This window comes from Mustela nigripes, chromosome 6 (assembly GCF_022355385.1).
Source record: "Mustela nigripes isolate SB6536 chromosome 6, MUSNIG.SB6536, whole genome shotgun sequence".
Taxonomy (NCBI): Eukaryota; Metazoa; Chordata; class Mammalia; order Carnivora; family Mustelidae; genus Mustela; species Mustela nigripes.
In genome coordinates, this window is record NC_081562.1 from 10174387 (window position 1) to 10191825 (window position 17439).

General features: G+C 55.5%; 1 protein-coding gene across 1 annotated transcript in view; it reads right to left on the minus strand.

Moving 5' to 3' along the window:
• TRIOBP (TRIO and F-actin binding protein) overlaps nucleotides 1-11773 on the minus strand; it is a 51477-nt gene extending 39704 nt beyond the window's left edge. The window contains 5 exon segments of the mRNA XM_059402042.1: nucleotides 1-676; nucleotides 4344-4512; nucleotides 5487-5682; nucleotides 6997-7136; nucleotides 11628-11773. The exon segment at nucleotides 1-676 is cut by the window's left edge and continues 7 nt beyond it. Of these exon segments, the coding sequence (XP_059258025.1) occupies nucleotides 1-676; nucleotides 4344-4512; nucleotides 5487-5682; nucleotides 6997-7136; nucleotides 11628-11741 (1295 nt within the window). The 5' untranslated portion in view covers nucleotides 11742-11773.
• Between the last annotated feature and the right edge of the window lie 5666 nt (nucleotides 11774-17439).

Sequence of the window (17439 nt, forward strand, 5' to 3'; positions counted from 1 at the left end):
GGGGTGGTTCTGTTGGGAGAGGGGCCTCTGGGATTGTCCCGTTGCGGACAGGGTGCCCGGGAGTTGTCCCGTGGGGTGGTTCTGTTGGGAGAGGGGCCTCTGGGATTGTCCCGTTGCGGACAGGGTGCCCGGAGGTTGTCCCGCGGGGTGGTTCTGTTGGGAGAGGAGCCTCTGGGATTGTCCCTCTGAGAAGTACACGTGGGAAAAGAAGTCTGAATGTTGTTCTGTTGGACAGAAGAGGTTCTAGAGTTGTCTTGTTTGGTGGTTCTGGTGGGAGAGGAAACTCGAAGGTTGCTCCGTTGGACGGAGGAGGTTCTGGGGTCATCCCGTTGGGCGAATCTTGAGGGAGAGGAGGCTCTGGGGGTGTTGTGCTGTGTGAAGGCGGGCCTGGGGATGTCCTGTTGGGTGGACGAGGTCCTGGGCTTCTCCCGTTGGGCGATTTGTGTGGGAGAGGAGGCTCGGGGGGTATCGACCTGTGTGGAAGCAGTCTGGGCAGCGTCCTTCTGGGCAGAACGATGAAGAGAGGAAGCCTGGGGGCTGGCACCGCGAGGTCCGTCCGGCAGTGTCGCACGGGAAACCTCGGTTAGCGCCGACCGGTGCCGCTCCAGGAAGTGCCCACTTTCTCCCCGGAGCTTCGCCCAGTGCTGTCCGGCACTTCGGCTCCCACTGCAGGGGTCTGGAGAGAGGAGAGGCTGGTTCAAGGTACGGGGAGGGGCCTCACACACGACCCCTGGGACAGATGAGGAAGGCAGAGCCCAGAGCCCCTTCTTAGAGGATCCGCTGTCCAGGCCAAGTGACTCCACCCCTTGGAGCGAGTTCGATCGGAGAAAGCTCCAAGGCCTCTCTTAAGCTGAGGCTCAGAATTGGAAATGGAAACCCCGCCTGACTGGTCACTGGGACGTAGGCTCTTAGAGCTGGAAGGGCACATAGACTGGGGGTCCCCAGAGCGGTTCAGACAATCGCCCACGTGACCCGAGAGCAGGAAAGGTGGGTCTGGTGGCAGCTACCTAGCAACTTCCCTTTCCCTATCCTACTTCCTGCAAAGGGGTTCTGTGACACCCCCCCCCAATATCTCTTCTAATGAGGCTCCATCATGTGCGATAGCTCTAGAGAGCTCCCATTCCTTCAACCCAGACAGGCTCCTGGCCCAGAGGCTCTCAGGGCTGCCATGAGCCTGGGATGGGCTTTTGTGAACCTGTAGGCCTCACCTGGGAGTTTGCTAGAAATGCAGACTCTCAGGGCCCACCCCTGGAAGCACTGCGCAGAATCTACATTTTAAGAAGCTTCCCTGGTAATTTGCAAGCATATTACAGTGTAAGCAGCCCTGGTCGGAGACATTACTGCAACTGCCCTAAACAGGGACCCCTTCCAACTCCCATCCCCAGGGACGGACCACCATGACCTCAGTCCCCCTCCAGCCCCCTCAGCCCTTGGTCACCCAGCATGGGGTGGCCCCCAGCTGTGTGCATGTCCCTGGGCCAGAGCTTCAGGAGAGGGGTAAAGAGTACAGTGGCCTCCTCCAGAAGGAGCCACGACTGCTTTCATTAAGGGTCTTGCTTAAGGGGCGCCCGTGGGGCTCAGTGGGTTAAGCGTCTGCCTTCGGTTCAGATCATGATCTTGGGGTCCTGGGATCAAGCCGGGTGTTGGGCTCCCTGCTTAGTGAGGAGTTTGCCTCTCCCCTTCCCTCTGCCCCTCCCCCACCCCCTCAGCTTGGGCTAGCTCTCTCACACGTTCTCTCTCCCTCGGATAAGTAAATAAAATCTTAATAAAATAAAATAAAGGCCATGCTTAAGATGGCCTCCCTCCTGCTTGGAAAGCTCTGCTTCCTCCCGACTTTCTGAGCTGCTGTCCCCGAAGTCTGAATTTCTAGCACCTAGCAAGGAACCAGAACCAAGCACAGAGTAGCACTTCAGGTTTTCGTTGTTGTCTGATGAACTGACGCCCCATGTTGTTCCAAATCCTGTTCTCCTAGCCGCCCCAATCCCATCAACCACCTGCATCCCTTGACTAGATGGTTGCTCTGGGGGCCCTGGATCATCGTCCCATTTACGGAGATCCTTTCCAAAAGCAAGCCCAGCTAGATCGCCCCTGCTTACAAGGAAGGACAAGAAAGCTATCAGACTGGAGGAGACTGGGAGACACGGTGTGTCCACGCAGTGGGGGTCCTGGATGGGTGCTCAGGACCACAGAGGGGCATTAGTGGGAAAGACAGGCGAACCCACATAAAGTCTATAGTTTAGACAGCGGTGCTCTATCGATGTTCATTTCTTAATTTTGGTAGTCGGACTTTGCTTTTGTAAGATGTCAACATTAGGCGAACCGGGCAACGGGTATCATGGAAACTCTCTCTCGACTCTCTGCCACTCTGCTATAAATCCAAAATTATCTCTAAATCAAAGATGGCAAAAACCTCAGGGCCTCCCAGCGGCATTTCAAAGAAAATCCAGGGACTTCCCAAGGCTGGTGAGGCTCTGGCCACCCCTAAGGGCATCCCTGCTCCATCTGGGGAGGGGCCCCGCCTTCTCCCATTTCCACTGCGTCTCCTAGGCTGAGGGAAGTGCTGAGCACGTTGGAAAGGCTCCATCCTCCTGTAGCGTCTGCCTCGCCCTTTGAGGCAGGGCTGGCGGAGCAGGGCTCCCACAGCTCCCAGGGCCTCACCGCTGGGTCACCATCCCCGCCACCCTTCTTCCTTGTCTGCCCATCTCGAGCATCCCTTTTGGCTCAGCGCCCTCCCAGGATCTGACTTCTGTCCCGCAGCGCCCCTATGTGCACAGAGGGCAGGCTCTACAGATGTGCTGGGACTCTGTGCAGCCTGTCCTTACGAGGCTACCTTTGATCAAGCAGGGCTCAGAGTGACGGGCACCCCCCCCCCAACTGCCCTGCATGAGAAGCAAGAAAGCAGATATGTCATACAAAATCCCGACTGCCTATTAGCCGCTCTCACTCCAGGGAGACATTTGGCTCCCTCTTTCCTCTGTGATCTTACTTCTTCCCACGCACCCTCTCCCCAGGGCCTGAGAGGGCCAGGCGGTGGGGGTGAGGCAGTGATAAGATCTGATTCATGCTTTTGTTTGTTTGTTTGTTTTAGAGATAGAGAGAGAGGGAGCACACATGCATGTGAGCGGGGAAGGCGCAGAGGGAGAGAGAACCTCAGGCAGGCTCCATACTCAGCACGGAGCCCAATGCAGGGCTCGATCTCATGACCCTGAGAACATGACCTGAGCCAAAATCAAAGCTCAGATGCATAACCAATTGAGCCCCCCAGGTGCCCCTCGCGTTTTTAAAGGTGGCTCCAACTGCTGTGGGGAATGGACCCAGAAGGCCGGGCAGAACCCGGAGGCTTGGAGGGGACTCTGGTGATAATCCCAGCAGGGGCACTGGTGGCTTGGCCAGGGAGTACTTGTACAGATGGCAAAAAGGAGACAGATTTGAGGTGTGCTCTGCAGGTGAAGCTAACCAGAACTGCGGGTTGAATGCAAAGGTGAAGAAATGGAGAAATCAGGAGAACACAAGACTTGGGGCCTAAGTCATCAGAATGGTGGTGACATGGAACAGACAGCAGGAAAAACAGGTTTGGAGGGAGGGTCAGAGTGTGGGTGCCCCCCACATTAGGCTTCTCTCTCCCCCCGGACTCCCATGTTCCATGTGTTCCCATCACCCATACCGGGCTCACATTATGGGTCAAAGGCATCTAGGGGCTTGGCCTGCCCACTGGCCTTTTCCTTTTCTCTTCAAACAATCCCCCTGATTTCCTGTAGGCAATCTCTTCCCCTACTCTCAGGCCATGAGGTGTGCGCTGGGGCCCGACCCCATCCCTGATTACCAGGTTGGGCATAGGACCCACGCTGGGTCCCAGGGAAAACCCTACTGGGAAGACTGTACCCTCTTTCCTGGGAGCTGATCTGTAGGTACGATATGGCCTGGTCCTGCTGGGGCTCATCATGCCAAGACCAGGAGTAAGGTTTGGCTGAGAATGAAGCCAAAGCAGAAGAAAACACAGCAGAGACCCTATTTCTCACACTATTTGAACACCTGGATCCAGCCATACCTGAAGTCACAGCTGCCTAATTTTTTTACTTCTGTGAGTCATTTCATTTATCTTCAGTTGGTTTCTGTCAGTTGCAACCTGATCCTAACCAACCAGTTGTGAGATGATGTATTTAAAGCAGGTCACATGGCACACTGTGGCTGCTCCATAATTACATGGGGACTGTACTGTTGTTACTCAGGTCACCAAAGTAAGAAGTGCCGGAGGACCCAGATGGCCAGGGAGATCTGGCCAGGCCCCAGGCCATCACCACACCTGTGATCACAGTGATCAAGCTGGCCTAGCCAGGACTTACCTTCCTTTCTCTGGCCTGCAGCATCCCCTCCTACGGGAGACCGGGTGAGGAGAGATGGAGCCTTTCGGGCACTGTCAGCTCTTGGCCCTTCCTGGGGCTTCCTCGGGATCATCACAGTGAGCTCGTCCCAGCTGGGGGCCTCCTCCTGCCTTGCAACAGTGTTCCAGTCCTGCGGGAGGGGGAAGGGAGGAGAAAGCGTGTTTGGAGCCCCTAGGACCTGGGCTCCCAGCAGGAGATAGGTAGATAAGGGGGAAGGCATTGACATTGAGGAGCACCTGCTGTATACTCGGGACCCCGAGGGGCTCTTTGCTGAACTTAGCTAATCTTCCATCAACCCTTGAGGCAGGCATGTACGTCAGAGCTAAGAACTTGCCCAAAGTCATGCAGCTGGGAAATGGTTTAGGCAGGAGGGAACTTGAACCCAGGGCATTTGGACTCCCTGCCGTAGAAAGGCGTCCCCAGAGACATCCCCAGGATGCACACAGAAGTGGGTTCAAAGCCTTGCTTCTCTGCTTCCCAGACACATGGCCTCGGGTAAGCTGCTTCCCTTCTCTGAGCCTCAGTTTTCTTGCCCTGGAATGGGGCCATGAAAATCCCTACCTCAGAGCAGGTGGTGAGCCTTCTCAAGCCCACGCCTGCCATCTCATCACTTTCCCTCGGAGGCCTCACGATAACCTGCCTCTCCTGCCCTGCGACAGCCCTTTGAGGGGCGAATACCCCCAGGAAGTTCCCGAATCTTCTCTTCTCCCAGCCAAATGGCCCCCAGCCTAGGCTCCCCAGCCTGCTCCCTCTCCCCTGTCCCCCAGAGATCTATGCCAGGGCAGGTCATGGAGCTCAGAGGTGTGTGGCCAGAACAAAGCCCAGAACCAGTCTCATCCTCGCTCTGGACAGCACGCCCAACATCCCGGCCCGCTGTATTTGGCAGCCTGACCCCATTCGTGATTGACGCGGATCTCCCTGCCCATTGATACTTTTCATGGACGAGACCCCTGCCCCTCCCAGGCGGTTGGTCCAGGCGGGCTGAGGAGACGGCTAAGTCTCCGAGGGCCGTGGCCCAGTTCCCTGGTGTACGAGGATTGTCTGGAGGTCTGGGCGGGACCCCAGGGCTGGCACGGAGGGGCGATCTTGCCCTCCCCAGCTCACCACGGAGGACGAGTCGCTGGTATCATCAGGGGTGTCGTGGTCAGGGCTGGAGCTGGTGCCAGAGTCAAGGCCTTCGTCAAAGCTGCCACCCAGGCAGGAGGCCAGATCCTCCAGAGAGGGTCCTGCCTCCAATTCCTGGCTCTGGCTCCCGGAGGCAGCGGTGGGGACCTCTGCTGAGGACCCTGCTGACGGACCCCTGGGAGAAGAGACACACCTATGACTTCTTCCCCCAAAAGTCAGGGGAATTAGGGACCAATATCCCCAGCCAGATACACACACACACCTCACACTAGACCAAAGGAGGGAGCAAACACTCAGGCCTCGCTGTGCTGGGCAGCCTCACTCAGTTGGAACAGGGTCCCTTTGAAATACATGTCATGGCACCCATTTTACAGATGAAGACACCGAGGCTCAGAGAGCTCAAGGGACTGGCCAAGGTCACAGAGCTAGGAAGGGGGAGAGCTACATGGTGAACCATACCTGTGATCCCAGAGCTAATCCTCTGTCACTGGAGCAGGAGTGGGACCCTCCACCCCCAGCTCAGTAAAAGTGAGATGACAAGTGTACTGGGCTAAAGCGGGGCTTCAGGAGGTAGCAGAGCTCCGGGGGTAATGACAGGGTCACTAGTCTGGATGCCAAGGGAGGGAGTGGCAATAGAAAGCCCTTTAGAGAGGGCTTTAGAGAAGGCAGTCAGGATGGCCACAGGCCCAGGTAGGCAGATGGCAGTGTCCCCAAAGAGTGACCCACAGGTCAACCTACAAGATGGAAAGGGATGACGGCCCCCAAAAAGAGGTCTGTGATCAGATGAGTTTGCGACGTACGGCACACTTCTACCTCCCTACGCAAAAGCACAAGGCCTGCTAGCAAACTAAAGGTTCCAACAAGTCTTGCAAGAAAGATATTCAAATTAGTTTATCCTGGCCTTTCTGAAACAAACTCAATAGCAGAGCTGGTTTCGTTTTTTTTTTTTTAAGTAATACTTGTCTGTGAGGCATACATGTTCCCAAAGCAAAGCTGATTTGATTCGATTCCTCTTATTTGATAAACAGGGAAACTGAGGCATCAAGGAGGGACTGACTTATTCCCTTAGGCCATCAGGAATGGAGCTGAGGCTGGAACCCAGGTTTTTGGGCCCTCGGCCATGGCCTCCCAAGGCACCGTGACTTCAGCTCAGCTCGGGCCTGGAGTGGAGGGAATCCCAGAGCCCAGAGCACCTCGCGGTCAGGCGCCCACCTGTTTGATCTTTTAAAGCTGTACCAAAGGAACCAGGAAACGTGAGCGGGCCGGGGACCTTACCCACTGAAGGATGGGTGCTGGGCTGCTCCATTCCCCGGGGCAGACTCAGCTAGGGTCTGAGGACCATGCCCACTGCTGGCCCATGCCCAGGCTGCGTGACCCACCCATGTGACCCATGCCCGCGGCCGCCACCATCACGAAAGGGTGAAGGGTGGCGTGGGTGAGGGCATCCTCCTCTAGGGAGCCCCTCCCCAAGCCCTGCGGCTCTACCTACCTCTGCAGCCCTGGCCCAAGGCCCGGGCCCACCACCGACGGGCAGCCGGAGGCTGAGGAATGGGGAGGGTCCTCAGAGGCAGGTGGGCGGCGAGGCAAGTCACAGTAAGGCGGCTCAGCACTGGGAGGGTTCCCTGGCTCCTGGGGCAGAGTTGGAGAGAGGAGGCAGCTCCTGGCCCACGTGGGGGTTCCCCTCCCCCTGGGCAGCCCCTCCCCCCAGCAGGCCACGGAGAAGAGTGTCCGGGCATCTCCTCCTGGGATCTCAGGCTTCTCAAGGAGAGCTGTCCGTCAGGCCGGCAGCGCCTCTGGGGACCCAAGCCGGGGGCTAGCAGAGGCACAGAGTGTGTGCAAGCACACGTGTGTGTACAGGTAGGTATACGTAGAAAGGCCTGTGGGTGTGCAAACGTGCACACGTGCATGTGTCTGCAAGGTGGCGGGGGAGCACATTAATGCATGTGAGCTTATTTCTACATGTGTGTCGGTGCGTGTGCGTGTGTGCCAGAGGGTGTGAAGGAAACAAAGGGGCCCAAACAGGTCTTCTGCGTCTGGAAGACAAGGTCAAGGGCAGAGCATGAGGAGGAGGGGCGAAGCCCACCTGGAGAGCTCAGGAAAGGGTCTGAGGGAGAAAGAGGAAGTCTGAGGGGACGGGAAAGTAAGACCTCAGAAGGGGAGGTTGGCCTTGCTCCAGGGGATGCGGGGGACACAGGGGGCTCAGCGCAGGAGGGTCCAGGACCTGGGGGTGGAGGTGGGGCCCTGAGTCGGTGGCCCTTCTCTCCCCTGCCCGCCCTCGGCCAGGCCACACCTGCAGAGGCACCTGCTGGGCTCACCCGGGGGGAACGGCGGCAGCTCACCTGCGGGAGGGCCCCCCCATTCCTCCCCATGTCGCCGGGGTGGCGGGCCCTCCCTGGTGGTGGGAGCCGGTGGCCGAGGCACCCTGCACCCCGCCTCCTCTCAGGTTACCTGGGCGGCGGGCTCTGGCGGTGGCGGCTGGCGGCTGTCAGCACCCTCGTCCCCGGGGGGCTCCGGCTCAGGCCCCCACGCTGCCGCCCTCCCAGGCCCCGACTCTGGGCCGTGGCGGCGGCAGCCGAGGCAGCGGAAACCTTAGAGGGGGCCGGCAGCGAGCAGGGGCCCCTCATTACTCTTTCATAAGCCGGGGCCCAGCCAAGAACAATGCGGGACATGAAACCGCAGGAACATGATCCCTGCCGCTCACCTGAGAGCCCGGCGTGGGGTGCGGGGGGAGACTGGGCGCGGGCTCCCCAGGGACCCCGGAGCTCAGCGCTCAGGGCTGAGGCCACAGCCCGGCCACAGGGCAGGGTGGGCACCGGCGCCCCGAGTTCCGAGAAAGCCCCTGTGAGCGGACCCCTGGATGGTGCCAAGGAGTGGGCCCAGGGTGTCTGCAGGGCCCTCCAAGCCAGAGGAGGCCCGTGCGGGTTCAGTTTCGCCCCCTGCCCTGGAGCCAGATTCTGATCACAGCTCGACAGCGGGAGGTGTCAGATCCACAGCCCAGCCTGGCGCCTTGGCCGCCCTGGGGACCTTGCCACATGAGCGAGGAAGCAGCTGGTTGGGTACCACCAAGGGGTCCAGCCCAGCTGGGCCCAAGCAGGACCCCCAGCCTGTCTCGGCACCTCCTCCCTACTTCCATCCGCAGCCCCCATCGCTGCCTATTGCCCGCCTGGGCCAGCCCCATGGCCAGTCCCTGGCTCTGATTTCCCGTCTGGCGGGTCAGCACGGGCTCTGGCCTCAGACAGACATCGGGCCCAATCCTGGCGCCTCCACTTCCCAGCTGGGTGACCTCAGCCTGGTGGTTTCCCTCTCTGAGCCTGGTTTTCTCATTTCCAAAACTGGAATGATAAGATCCCTCCTAGGGACATCAGGAGGATTAAATAGGTCAGCATTTGTGAAGGACGGAGAACAGTGCCTGGTCTGCACATCTCCAATATAATAAATAATGTGAAGACATTAAATAGAATTTTATTAGTGTTGAATCAATAGAATGTTAAATACGTTTAAGAATAAATACATTGAAAGGGCTCCTGGGTGGTTCGATCCGTTGAGCATATCCACCTCTTGGTTTGGGCTCAGGTCATGATCTCAGGGTCCTGGGATCGAACCCCTGGAAGAACCCCATGACAAGCCCCTTGTCGGGCTACCAGCTCAGTGGGGCGTCTGCTTGGGATTCTCTCTCTCCCCCTCCCCCAGCTCATGCTCTCTCTCTCTCTCTCTCTCAAATTAATAAATAAATCTTAAAAAACAAAACAAAACAAAACAATAAATCCATTGAAAAGGGATGTGTGGTGCCTGGCAGACAGCAGGACCCTCCCCCCTAGCCCATCCTCCCTCTACAGATCCTGTCTGTGGTCTGGTCCAGGCTTCCTGATTTCCAGGGATAACCACTCACCACCCTGGCCTGGGGGAGGCTCTGCTGAGAGCAGAGAAGGGAGGCATCCAGCACCCAGACTCCTAGGGGAGCTAGAGAAAGCCTCAGGGAGAGGGCTGCCCTGGGACCTGGGCCCACGTCTGCACATTCCTGGTTAGCACATTTTAGGCACCTGGTCCTTATGTGCGAACACACGAGCTGGCCTAAAGTCTCAGCCCGGACTGACATAGAACTCAGACCTGTCTGAATCCAAATTTCTCCCAGTTCCACACTTGGCGTCTCCCCACCCGCTGCAGAAGGGCACAGGCGTCAGAGACAGACTGGCGGGGCATGTTTCTCTGAACTTGGCACTAAGGGGAGAGAGCTATTCTTGGAGGGATCAGGACGTGTAGAAAATTCTCTCCCAGGTTTATTTTTTGGGTCGGGAAGGAGGAAGAGAGGAAACTAACGTGTATTGAATTAGCCACATGTCCTTGGACTAAACGGTGCCACAGTGAGAAGGCTCTGTTGCCTCACTTAGGAGAGGGAAGCCAGAGACAGTAAGAACCAGGTCACACGGCTGGTAAATGGCAAACCTAGGACTGGGACTCTGGCTTGCCTGGCTCTGAAGCTAACAGGAAGTTCCTTACGAAGGCCACTTCGTGGAGCCTAACATCCTGCGTGGAGCTGCCTGCCAGGCTCAGGAGGAGCCTTGGGACCCGCTGGGAACGAGGGAGCCATGGGCGGGAGGGGGGGTGTCAAGCCTGAAGGGGTCCATGGAGACTCACACTCCCATGCTTCTTGTAGCTTCTGTACCAGGAGTTCTGGGTTTACACACAGCGGGGCTTGGCCTAAGACCACGAGGATGGCAAAGTGAGAAAACCTCTCCCCTTTCACTCGTTCAGTACCTCTAGGGACAAGTCTCCCGTAGATGCTGGGGTACCTTTAATGCCTCCCTAACACCTACCAATCTCTCTTTTTATTTTTTTAAAGATTTTATTTATTTATTTGAGAGAGAGACAATGAGAGAGAGCATGAGAGAGGAGAAGGTCAGAGGGAGAAGCAGACTCCCCGTGGAAACACAAGCCCGATGAGGGACTCGATCCCAGGACTCCAGGACCATGACCAGAGCTGAAGGCAGTTGCTTAACCCACTGAGCCACCCAGGTGCCCCCAGTCTCTCTTTTTAAAGAGAGACAGTGGGGTGCCTGGGTGGCTCAGTGGGTTAAAGCTTCTGCCTTTGGCTCAGGTCATGATCCCAGGGTCCTGGGATCGAGAGCCCCACATCGGGCTCTCTGCTTAGCAGGAACCTGCTTCTTCCTCTCTCTCTCTCTCTGCCTACCTCTTTGCCTACTTGTGATCTCTGTCTGTCAAATAAATAAATAAAATCTTAAAAAAAAAATAAAGACAGACAGCAAGACTCAGGCTTAAAGCCTTCAGCTGACAATACTCTCTAGTTAGAATTTAAGGACCTTTCTGATTTTCTTCCTTTTCTTTCTTCCCTTTTCACCTTCTATATAAAGGATATACTTCTAGTCTCCTATTTATGGTGATGACATAAAGTTTTATTTTAGTATTAATTTTTTTAAAGGGTGTTTATTGAGGCGCCTGGGTAGCTCAGTGGGTTAAAGCCTCTGCCTTCAGCTCAGGTCATGATCCCAGGGTCCTGGGATCAAGCCCAGCATCAGGCTCCCTGCTCACTGGGGAGCCTGCTTCCCTTCCTCTCTCTCTGCCTGCCTCTCTGCCTACTTGTGGTCTCTGTCAAATAAATAGATAAAATCTCAAAAAAAAAAAAAAAAGGAGTAGTGTTTATTTTAAGAATAATGAAATAAGGGGCGCCTGGGTGACTCAGTTGGTTAAACGATGGCCTTCAGCTCAGGTCATGATCCTGGAGTCCTGAGATCAAGTCCCACATCAGGCTCCCTGCTCAGCAGGGAGTCTGCTTCTCCCTCTGACATTTCCCCTCTCATGCTCTCTCTCTCTCTCTCATTCTCTCTCTCTCAAATAAATAAATAAAAATAAAATCTAAAAAAAAAAAAAAGAAGGAGATTACATGAGGGGCTTACATGAGGCCATGGCAAAAAAATCGCAAAAGCAGAAGGAGAATGACTTGCACTTGGGAAACACAACGTGGTCTCACCAGCTCATTGTACGAGGGCAGAACCTCTTGGTTTGGTGTCTGTGTTCGGCGACAAGTTAGTGGCCCACAAGGCACAGCCTGTCACGGACACCCCCATCCCAGACCACCACAACTTCTCAGGAAAGCTGGCCTACCTCCTGCCTTAGTCTGTGGGCCTCCTCGGGGTGGAAGCAGCTTTGACAGCAGCTCTGGGCAAGCACGTTGACCTCAGAGTATTCACACGGGGCATTCCCAGTGTCTTCCTGCATATTGGTTAAGTCAGGCTTAAGTAGCTCCTGCGATCCTATGGGGGGACCTAGGAAGAATGGGGCGGGGGGAGAGGGCAAGGCCCAGGTAACTGGCTGGCAGCGTCCCCCAGAACCCAGCCTTAGCTGCCCCCAGACAGATAAGGACTAAGGAAATAAGGTTATCCATCCATTCATGTAGCTGTTCATCCATTCACTTGGTAAACACTCATTAAGCACCTACTATGCACCAGGCACTCTGCCAAGCACTTGTCCCGAGATTTCTAGTCATCACTGCAGTGCTATTCAGAGTGTGTTCCAAGGACACTGCATTAGACTCAGCTGAGCTGCTCATAAAATGCTCATTCCTAGAGCTCCTGGCGGGCTCAGTCAGTGGAGCATGCGACTCTTGATCTGGGGGTTGTGAGTTTGAGCCCCAAGTTGGGCAAAGAGATTACCCAATTCCCTCCCCAGAGCCACTCAGTGAGAATCTCTTGAAGGAGATCTGCAGTTGTGCATTTACAAGTTTCCCAGGCGATGTAATGCACCCCAAAGTTTGAGGACCCTGGCCTCAAAGTTACCACATTGTAGATGAATTCAATGCCAATTTCAGACGAAGCAACTAAGGCTCACCGAGAGTCCACACCTTGCTCTAGGTCCCAGGGGCTGATCTGGATTCCAGCCCAGGTCTGTGCCCCTCCCCACCCTCTCGGAGGTGGAAATGAGGGGCACTGGATCACACCGCCAGTTCACACAAGTTCCTTGGGCAACGCTGGGAGTGAAGCAAAAGACCAGCAGGTATTTTCAGAGTTGAGGACAAAGTCATGGCCAAAAGTGAACCACCTCAGGTCACACAGCAAGGAGGCAGCCTGGTTTAGCCAAAAAGAAGCCCTGGTGCTCTGACTTGAGCACGGGGCCCTCCCATCTGGGTGAGGCCACTGAGGGCTCTGAGATGGGGGAGAAGAGGTAGACCCCAATAAGAGTGACTTGAAGATGCCTTCCTTGCTCACAGAGAGCCCCAGGAGGCAAGTGGCACAGAAGATGAACCCATATTCCCAAACCCCAAGCACCCTGCGGTGCCCCCAGGTCATCTGCCCACACACTGGTCCTCACCTGGTGAGTTTCCTCCAAAGCATACCAGGACATAAGGCCTTGGTGGCCAATCTCAGCTGAGACCTGCGGAATTTCACATCCTCCCCTGGGGCAGCCAGGGCGAAGGTTCCCAGCTTCTCCACCATCAGACCTGGGGAGGTGGCAGGAGCCAGTGTGTGTGTGTGTGTGTGTGTGTGAGAGAGAGAGGGGTACCCACTGGCCCCTTAATCCTCCCTGGGCCATCATCTCCCCGCAACGACCCTGCCCCATCGGTGGAACGGGGCGCGCACCGGTTCCGCCCAGCTTGGGCGGTTCTTTCCTGCTCTGACCACAAAAAGGACCATCGCCTGAGACAGAGAGGGCGGCTCATTTCCCTGGGGGATGTTGGGGGCTCTATTTCACGTGCCCCTCACTGCTCCCGCTTCCTCCTCCTCCTTTTCCCCAGACAATTGGCAGAATCCTCTAAAATGCACATTAGGTGTGGCTGTAACAATGAAAAACCTTCGGCGGACACTCATGCCCCACCCGGAGAATGGACTCCTGGACCTCTCCAGAGGGTCACCCAGTCCCTCTCCGTATGCCTCGCCCCTCTACCTTACCCCAGTAGCGTCTTCTCCCCGCCCCCGTCCCCCCTTTCCGCCGCGCAGTACTACTGACCTCGGCTCCGGTTTCCACGCACAGGGGGTACCGGGGTGGGGTGCTGGGGGTCACAGCTTCTATTTTAACAATGAATCAGAACGTCGCCCGGGAGGTGGACGAAGACCACTCCCCTGCCGCTCTTGCATAGGCTCGATCTAGGAGCCTCATTTACATAAAGGCTGCGGGATTGGACAACCCGAGGGCAAGGGGGCGGGGCGGAGGCGGGCGGCGCCCAGATGCCTCTGAGCGCGGGACAGGCCGCACGTCTAGCTTGAGCCGCTGCTGGGTCAGGGCTCCCAAGGGACCCTTTAGAGGGCTGGCAGTGATGGGTCTGGCTCCCTCTGATCTCTTTCCCGCCGGTGCATTCTCGATACAGTTCCCTGCACTGGCCTTACTCCAAATGTTGGGCTAGAGACTTAAATTCTCTGTGCCTCAATTTTCCTATCTATAAAATGGGAAGAGTAGTAGTACCTGCCGGGATGAAACGAAATGCCCAGGGGTTTTCAGCCTCCATTCGCTCGCTTCCACTGATGCAGAACTCACTCACAAAATGTGCAACTCTCCTTTTTTTTTTTTTTAATAATATTTTTTAAGATAACATTTATTCTGTACTATGTACTGGCCCCTGTTCCAAAGTCTTCACATTCATTGGGATACAGTAACCCAAAGAGTTAAGTACCAAGATCTTCATTTCACTACAGCTAAGGACAATTAACTTGCCAGGGTCATACAGCTAGTACAAGACAGAGCGGAGACTAAAACCCTGGGGTGTCTGACTCCACTAGCCCCACAGAACATCTTCATTCACTAATTCAAACTTTCACACGTATATCTGCTGGGCATTGGGGAGATGGCAACATGGATAAAATGTGCCTCCTGAGATGAGAACCCCACTGACCGGTGGAAGAGATAGCCCCTGGACAGGTCATCCTGGCCCAGGATGGAATGGGTTTAGTAGCAAGTTTAGTAGCAAGGATAATGAGCTTTTAGCTTGATCCCAGTTATTGTGAGCAAAACAGGAAGTTGTGAGACTGAGATTTGGCATCTGGATCTAGCTAGCACTTCTTGGCTGTGTGATCTTGAGAAAGTTACTTGACCTCTCTGAGCCTGGTGTGAGTTAGACATTTGGTTTGAGTTTGAGGGTCAGGACACGGCTGGGGCACTTTAGCCACATCCCCCCACCCTCTTGCCCCCACCAATCAGTAAAACCTGGAGCTAACCCAGGGTGGCCCTCTTGACGTTTCAATTCATTAAATACTTATGGAGCTCCTACTTAGATGTGTACTGAGGATACTTAGTGAACAAAAGACGGAATCTCGTGATTCCGTGGTGCTTACATTCTAGTGGAGACAGACCCCAAAAAAGATAAAGATTTATTTATTTATTAGAGAGAGGGAGGGGGAGGAGGGGCTGAGGGAGAGAAAGAATCCCAAGCAGACTTCCCGCTCAGCAGGGAGCCCAGTACAATGTGGGGCTCTTCTCGGGGCTCCATCCCACAACCCTGAGATCAGGGCCCAAGCCGAGATCAAGAGTCAGGAACTCAACCCACTGAGCCGCCCAGGCGCCCCGATGCCAAACAAGATTAAATAAGCAAGATATGGAGTATGAAGGCTGGTAGAGGTGCTAAGGAGAACCAGGAAGCCAGGAAGGGGGTGGAAGTGGCTGGGTGGGGCGGGTATTACACTTGAAATAAGGGGGTCAGGGAAGGCCACGCTGAGATGGTGACATCCGAGCAAAGCCCTGGGGGAGAGGGAGTGAGGCTGCCGGCCCCAGGAGATAAACAGTCTGGTGGAGGGGGACCAAGTGGTGAGGTTGAGGAGGGGGAGAGGGGAAGGGAAAAGTCAAGGGGCAAGCCAGGGGTTGTCCCGAGGGCTGCCCCTAGCTCTGGAGCCGCCTGGCTGGGCCCTGAGGGCAGGAGGAGACAGCAGGGAGGTGGGCAGCAGCCAGCAGAGTGGAGGAGAGATGACTGGAAGGAGGCAGGAGGAGGGGCCCAGGGAGCTCCGGGGACTACTGGAAGAGGTCGCCCTCTCGGGGGTGGGGGGACAGTGGCTCTAAGACTGGTTGAGGGTAACAGTCCCTCCTTTTCCCCCCGAGGGGGCAAAGCCGGCCTCTCTGCGTACACAGTCGGGTTTCTCCCAACACCTCCCTGTGAAGAGAAGGACAGCTGTCACCATCCGCGTCATGCAGCAGTGAAACTCACGCCGGCTGAAGCAAGTTGCCCGAAGCTGCTCAGTTACTTGTTGACAGAGCCTGGTCTAAAAAACACACTCCCGGAGTCCTGTGGGGTGGCTCAGATGACTCAGGGTTAAGGACGCAAGGCAGCCAGGGCAGTGTGTCACCCTTGTCACCATTTATTCTGGTGACGCCACCCCCCTTCTGCTCCCTGCAGGGTCTGCGCCTGCTCACCTCCACCTTTTCTCATGCTCTTCCCCGTGGCCAGGATTCGCGGGTGGGATGGTGGTGGCTGAACCATCACGAACACTTCTAGCCCCACTCCACCCCTCTGACCTCAGTTTCCTCCCAGCCCACCATGTCCACAGGCCTGTCGGAGGATCCCACGCTGTGTGCAGGCCAGGTAGACATGCGGGGGGGGGGGGGCGCGGTGGCCCCACGGAGCAGAAGCAGAAAGGCCCAAGTGTCTCACAGGGTCACCAGGGCTGACTCCAGCGCACGGTGACACTGGGAAGTGGTGATCGGGTGCAGCCAGGCCTACTTTTACTGAAGAAGCCAGAAACCCGAACTTCCGCATGAAATCGCAACATCTGAAAATATGGCAAAGTCAACCTATTTTGGTTTTGGTTTTCGCCTCAAAAAATTGGGTAAACATTCAGAATCGTTGCTTTTCACAGAATTCTTCTTCTTCTTCTTTTTTAAAGATTTTATTTATGTATTTGAGGAGAAATAGAGAGAGAACATGAGTAGGGGAAGGGGCAGAGGGAAAGGGAGAAGCAGATTCTCCACTGAGCAGGCAGCCCGACATGGGGCTCAATCCCAGGACCCCAAGATCATGACCTGAGCCAAAGGCAGATGCTCGATGGACTGAGCCACCCAGGTGCCTCTAGTCAAGCTGTTTTTAAATACTCTGTGAGTCAAACCAAACTAATGTTCAGGCCTTCTATCCTATGCAATGTTTCTGAAATGGTAAATCACAGATTTTTCATTCCCTTAGTGATAACTTAAATGCCACCCCCTCCAGGAAGCCCTCCCTGGTTTCCCCAGCCTTAAGTAAGGTCTCACTGCACTGAGCAGAGATCCTGTGCAGGACCCACATGGCTCCTGGGGTGTCTTTCCCATTCTGGACCTTGTGAGGGCGCCCCTCGAAGGTAAAACTCAGCTTGTTCGCCAGACAGTATTAATGTCTGTATCTAGGGAATGACCTGCTTCCTGAGGGGGCCACCTCCATGTACCTCAACTGCAAAATGGGCTTAATGGAGTTGCGTAGCCTGTGGGGTTACTGTGAGAATTCAGAGTTAAACCCTGTAAAGAGTGACTGGTATACTGGGATGCTTGGGTGGCTCAGTCGGTTAAGCTGCTGCCTTCAGCTCAGGTCATAATCCCAGGGTCCTGGGATTGAGTCCTGCATTGGGCTCCTTGCTCAGCGGGGAGCCTGCTTCTCTCTCTGCCTCTGCCTGCCACTCTGCTTGGTTGCGTGCGCTTTCTCTCTCTCTCTCTCTCTCCCCCCATGTCCCCGCAACAAATAAATAAAGTCTTAAAAAAAAAAAAAAAAAAAAAAAGAGTGGCTGGTATACAGTAAATGCTTAATAAATGCTACCATTATCCTCTCTCCTCCACTGAGTCCCTACAGCTACAGCTCATGAAATATAAGTGGCTGGAGGGCAGGGACCACCCCTTCTTGCTCATCAATGTACCCCAGTGACTGGGACTTCAGAGGTGCTCAATAAATACTTGGCAAGAGAGTGAATGGCTGCCTGCATGAAAGGAGGGCCTCCCAGCCTCTCCTGGAATAACTACAACCGTGTCTTGGAGCCTC